At 47.2% G+C, this 6,362-nt stretch overlaps 1 protein-coding gene across 1 annotated transcript in view; it reads right to left on the bottom strand.

The window, feature by feature from the left end:
- pdzd8 (PDZ domain containing 8) overlaps positions 1-6,098 on the bottom strand; it is a 40,927-nt gene extending 34,829 nt beyond the window's left edge. The window contains exon 1 of the mRNA XM_013914424.1: positions 5,048-6,098. Coding sequence (XP_013769878.1) covers positions 5,048-5,949 — 902 coding nt within the window. The 5' untranslated portion in view covers positions 5,950-6,098. The remainder of the gene's footprint in view (positions 1-5,047) is intronic.
- Between the last annotated feature and the right edge of the window lie 264 nt (positions 6,099-6,362).

The following is a 6,362-nucleotide window of genomic DNA, read 5'->3' as shown; positions in this document are numbered from 1 at the left end:
CCCTACTCCACACACTGTGGGCCGTTCTGTCTGCGGTGCTGTGTGACACAAAGACAGCCCTGCTGCATGGATACTCTTACATCAATATTGATTAATATCCCAGTAATGACTTGTTTGACCACCCTAATGGTCACCGGAGTATTCGGGGGGTGCACTACCTTGTATGCAAACGGTTAAATGTTGTTTATGCTACATTGTTTCAAACTCTGTGATCAAGGCATTCCTTTGTCCCCCCCCCCCCCGGGGGGGGGGGGGGGGCTGTAGTGTTTTATCACAAGCACATCCATGTGAAGGTTTGTTTGATGTTTGGTAAGCGTCCTGCCCTTTTTATGGCTTCACTGTGCTGTGTTTGGTGAACCAGGGATTGAACCACACACTGGGTGTGGGGGAGATTACCCCGTATGATCAGGATGTTGTTAGAAACAGTTGTGATCAGGTCACACAAACGCACCCCCATGACACACACACACACACACACACACACAGCCTTGTCTTTGTAACCAAAGGGGGTTTTACGAGGGGAGGTACTTGTGTAAACTATCGTTTACTGTAACGGGGTTTTCCAATAAAAGGCAGCGAGCGAGGCCGGAGTCGGGGTCATTTTGTGCATTCCTGAGACACCGACGAGGCCTCCCTTGTGTAAGTAAATCGATCGACTGCTGTTGCTTTGTTTTTCCTTCACGACAATAAGTCTCTACACCAGCGGGACGTGGAAACACAGACCCAACACAGATCTTCAAATGACACTGAGGAAATGTTAACATTTTATTGTAAGATCTCTGCTGTTACTGAAGTTTGGCTAACGAACCCACAGAAAGAAAAAAAAGGAGTACTGGCATATTAACCAAAATAAAAGAGAAATGGGGGGTTGTTGTTTATGTTTTCCATTTAGCCGAGGAATCCACGAACCATGCTTGTGGAAAGTAACGCGGTGTAAAACACTGTATGCACAGGCTGTAATGACATCGTGGTCAGCCCACTGTCTGGGACTGCTGCTGGAGAAATGCCTCATGGGTATCACTGCAAGCTCACCATAGCAGCAAAGTACTCAAACACTACTGTGCAACCTTTACACACTGTTATTAAATACACTGGATACATACATGCATGAATAGGACCTTATTCCTGATTCAAGCCCCAGCTGTAAGCAAAGTTAGTGCACGCACGCATGCGCACGCTTACACGTGCGCACACACACCTGTAAGGACTCACAGGAGTCAAGTAGGTCCAAGAGAGCAAAGAGGAAATCATGCTGCTGTGAGAGTCACCGCTACGCTCCAGCACATCGCTCCGAGTGGAACAAGCCCCGCCTTCATCAGACACGGTTAATTTTGTCAGTCTGACAGCTGGACTGTAGGCACGCCCATCAGCAGCAGCTACCTGCCACGTCTGCTCTGACTTGATAAGAAACCGCAGTGAAATTACAAACCACTGACCCGAGTTTCTCTTTCTCAATGACACAGTCGCTCCGCTTCCCTTTCTTCGGTTCCTGTCACTGCATAAACTCAATTGTGTTGCACAGAGCCTCCGTGACCGAGCGCGTCCCACTGACTCTCATCATGCACCCAACACAAACACTGACATGAGAACGAAAAATGCACTGTTAAGCTTACCTGTATAAAGCTTCCACTGTTTCATCAGGACAAAGTGTCCATGATTTTAATAATGCAGAGCTGTCATTTCTCTCAGGCTAATAAAGCTAATGTTTGAAATCACAGGCAGGATTGTAGCATCGCCGTTCTCATGCTAATGTTAAGATTTAAAACACGGGGAATTATCTTTACAGGATGACAGCTACGCTGGAACCCTCTGTGGCTCATTACCAAGGTCAGAAGCATCCTCTGAAGGTGTAGTAGTAAATGCAGCATTACAGACAATACCTACTGTGACCATCACTGAAACCAACACTCAGATGCTCAGCTGCAAGACGAGCGAAGCCAGGAGCAGTACCCTCCACGGGGGAAGACACTGGAGGCCGAGCAGCCAACTCCCTCGCTGTGCCCGAGAAGGACAGCAAGCTGCCCATAGCTGAGGCCAAGCACAGACTCACAGCCTTGGCCTAACAATGCTCGTGTCAGCAGGTCAGGCCAAATTATAGATAATAAAATACGGTTAAAAGTGGAACCTGGGGGCAGTTAGGATTTTGGAAATGCATGTTGTCAAAATGAAAATGACTTGATGTCACAGAATCGACAGCAGCATCCTTTGTCTGGAGTTTGGTACCAACATTTATGAGGACGATTAAACCATCCTTACAAACAACAGGAATCGTTATTAACACTGAAAACAGAAGTTATAGAAGCTCCAAGTGGGAGCAAAGTCTGAAATGTGACTCACGTAGTGGGAGAAACTTCGAGCGAGGAATTTGGCTCCCAGATGCGAGTAAACGTGTCAAACCAATGCAGATGCTTCCACCCAGGAGCGGTGCATGCAACAGGAAGGTCATTATCGTCAGATCAAGATGCAAGAGGCAACCATTTGAGAGGGACAGCAGTTCAGCTGCAGCAGCTTCACTCACACCAAGGCTAAGCTTCACATAGAACTGGCTGCGTGTTCGTTTACAGTCAGCGACTACGATTAGAAGAAGAAAATGCTCCTCTGCTGCTATGTGATGATATCGAACATCTGCTTCTCAGACTGAAGCTGAAGTATGGGCCGGTGCTCAAAAGGGACCAGTTCAGAACTGGCTGGAAGTCTCATGTTTCCATGGTAACGATGGCTAGGATAACATCTACATTCAGATCTGTCTAAATCGGGATGGGGAGCTCCAGGCCTCGAGACCTGCAGGTTTCAGATGATGATCCAACACAGCTCCTTAAAATGGCTAAATGACCTCCTCAGCGTGTCCCCAGGTAATGAATCCATCATGTGACTCAGGTGTGTTGACCCAGGAAGCTGCAGGACAGTGGCTCTTGAGCCTGGACCTCCCCACCCCACCTCCCGGGTCAGAAACTCTGGTTAACAGCGCACATGATGTTCATGCATCAGTACTTCCGCTAATATAGTAACGTAACACAAAGTGTCCCGAGATGATCGACGTCGAGTCCTATATTGATGCAATTTGGAGCAATATGCACGTGATAGCAGAAGAGCAGCGTTAGCTCAGTGAGGCCAGAGGGTCAGTGCAGTCTCTCAATGGAAAATATCAATGAAAGTGAAGCAATGCTAAAACTACAGACACTGGGCTGCAGGACCTCCATATCCTCAAAAGATGATCACCTCACTTTGTTACTGTGACACATCGTCTGAGTTTTTCTAGAAAGCAGCACGTGGTTTAAAAAGTCTACCACAAAAACACAAGTTCAGTTAGGGCTCCAATCACAGCCTGGTCAGCTGTCAATGTGAACAACTGCCTGCACTCTCCAGGAAACACTTTCAGTTTAACGTCCTGTCATTGATGCAAACTGTGGAAAAGTCATGTGTGGAGGACGAGCGAGAGGGGACACTGAGACACCTTTACAGTAATCTAACAAGTCATCAGCATGTCTGATGTTACGGCACCTGCCTCTGTTCTACACGCTGAAGCTGAGGAGACAGAGCGCCACGGACACGCGCGCCAAGTACAAGGGTTGAGGTAAAATATTCAGGTGTGCTGTACACTTTTGTTCTGGAGAGGGAGCAAGTCAGAACTATCGGGTCTCTGAGGTCACATCGTTTTCAAACCCAGCGCCGTCTTTCGCTTCTCAGGTTAAACGTGATATATACGTCACGCAGTTACTTAGTTTTAATGTAACTTTTATTACTCTCTGGGTCACAAAATAAACCTTTAAGATATTTTCAGGCGAGAATGTAGCTGAGTAAACTTCAAATATCTGCTCTGTTTATCAAGACATCGCATATTTGCAAAAGTGCTCCGACGTTTTCGGAGACGTCTGTTACCCACCAGCTCGACAGCTGACCGGGAGCTCGAGGCTCACTCGAGCCGGCGAGAACAGCGCACTCCCGACGCATCATTTTCAGATCGCTGCGGTCTTTTTGCTGCTCAGGTTAAACATGATAAATGAGTCACTTAGAGAACTTAAAAATCTTATTGTTTGGCTTTTTTCAGGGTTTGATTTGTTCCTGAGTAAATCGGTTTGGCTGAGATTAAAGTTACAGTTTCACACAAACGGAAAACTGATGAAACAATTACTCCAGTGTCCTGTTATATTTGACATAGAAAGAACAGACGCTGAGTTTATTCAACTCCACCGAGACAATCTGCAAATTTCATTCAAGTTTAATAAACTATCATCTTGTCTTTATTTTTAGTGAGCACCTGAAACACTTCCAGCTGTAAGCTCATGATAGTTAGAGCAGATGCTGCTGGACGCCTGATCTGATCAGTCGACTATCAAAATACTGGTTTGTGGCAGCCTAACTGATACCTTTAAAGAGAAGCTTGGGACCCACCTGTGCAAGCTTGCTTTGATTAAGCTTTATTTTCTATCTACTTTTGGATCATAAAACACTTTGTAACCTTTCTTCTTGAAAAGTGCATATAAAACTTGACTTGCTACACGTAAGAAAGAAAAAGGGGAACAGTTCCTCTGTTGAACAGAGCTGAAACTTTCTCACTGCTTAAAAGAAGAACTGGAAAGAAAGTACCATTCAAAGCATGCGCAGAGCTCAGAAAATAATGAATGCTACACAAAGTTAACACTCTTCCAGAGTCTGAAAGGTCTGCCAGCAAAGACATTCTTCATTCTTAAGCTACCGGCCGTAAACACTGAGCCACGGACGGATTGTTAGACTTGCTGCCCGGTGTGCAGTCACCCACAGCACGCATACGACTCTGACCACCTGCATGTTTACTGTCATTTTGAGAGTTTCCCTGATTACTTTATATCTTTCAAGTCATGATATTGTGTCTCAGTGGGTGATTTGTGTGTTTTGTGACCACTCTCTATAACAGAGTCTTTGCGTAGCCCTTTGTGTTTTTGGTCATTCTCTTTGTTGTTGTCTGGTTGTGGGAGTTTGGGGTCTGGGGGCTCTTCCCAGGTGTTTCATCTCTTAGTTTGGTCGTCATCTTTAACATTTCATGGCTTACATGCTCAGCACACTTTACTCCGCTGGGTCTGGACCGTACCTGATTTTGTAGTTGGGTAAGGTGTGTTTCTTCTTGATGACCCGTTTCAGCTGGTTGACTATGATGGAGGTGAGCTGAGGCAGTGGCCTCCCTTCAAACTGGGACTTCACCTCAAAATCCACCAGTGGATCCTCGAGGAAGGAGAAGGACCAGTGGGAGAAGGGCACGCGCGTGAACTGCAGCCTCAGCCTGCCCACCACGCGCCTCATCTTGACGAACAGGTACGCAGACTTTCCGAACACGAGCTCGACGTCGATGGCGAGGTGGAAGCCGCCATTGTACTCGATGTCCACCTCGAAGTTGAGCTCTTCGGGCATCCCGTCCTCGTTCAGATGCGCCGGCTTCATGAGTTTGGCGGTCTTAAAAACCGGCAGCGAATTCCCGAGAGAGAAATCTTTCAGACTGAGTCCCTCCAGGAGCCGACCAGCTGTCTTGGTCTGCAGCAGCTCCTCAAACTCCACCTTAATCTTTTTGGTGAGCCAGTGTCTGACGACGGGAGTGTCTCTGAGCTCCCGGAATAGGAACAGAAAGATAGCGTTTAGGAAATGGCACGTTTCGGCTTTTCCTGCATCGATGGGCTCGCTTTGGGAAGGCGGTGGCGGCTGTTGTTTCGGGCCGCCGCCGGTGACGGCTGCCTCCTGCTGCCGCGTAGAGGCGGCCTCTGGCTGCTTAGATGCGGTACATGTCGTGCTGTCCTGCTGCTGGCCTGCTTCGGCATGATGGCTATTAAAGTAATCCTTCAGCGCGTTACCGGGCACTACTTTGACATACTGCACTGTCCTGCCTACGGGCTCAGGGCTTCTCCGGTATATTAGCAGGAACTGTACTATCAGCGTAACGACTGCACCGAAAACCGCGGAAACGAGTATTAAGTAAATCATGTCGAGCACGCGCCCTGATATCCACTCAAAGTGTTGTGATAACACGAAGCAAGTTCTACTTGGGCGCTCTCAAAGCTGCCATATCATCGGCTTCTTTCCTGAGCTTCTCTTAGCTTCTCACCTGATTGGACGAATGGGTTACGTGACTGTGCGTGATGACGAAAGCAGGTTTTGATGCGTTCAAGCAGACTGCGAAACCTGTTGACCGGAGTCACCGGGTTCCGTGGCCCTCTTTGTAAACACGGCTTTCCTTTGGTCACAGTCTTGAACATACGGCTGCCATGTTACCGACAACCATCACTTCCTCTAAATATTCATGTTTATTCTTCATATTTTAGTGCAAATGTATTCAGTGCCAATAGAATAGCTTTATTGTCACCATACAGATGCGAGATATATATATATATATATAT

The sequence above is a fragment of the Pundamilia nyererei genome, unplaced genomic scaffold (assembly GCF_000239375.1).
Source record: "Pundamilia nyererei isolate P.nyererei 1_Seehausen unplaced genomic scaffold, PunNye1.0 scaffold00197, whole genome shotgun sequence".
In the NCBI taxonomy this organism is placed as follows: domain Eukaryota; kingdom Metazoa; phylum Chordata; class Actinopteri; order Cichliformes; family Cichlidae; genus Pundamilia; species Pundamilia nyererei.
This window is presented reverse-complemented; position numbering and strand designations above follow the sequence as displayed.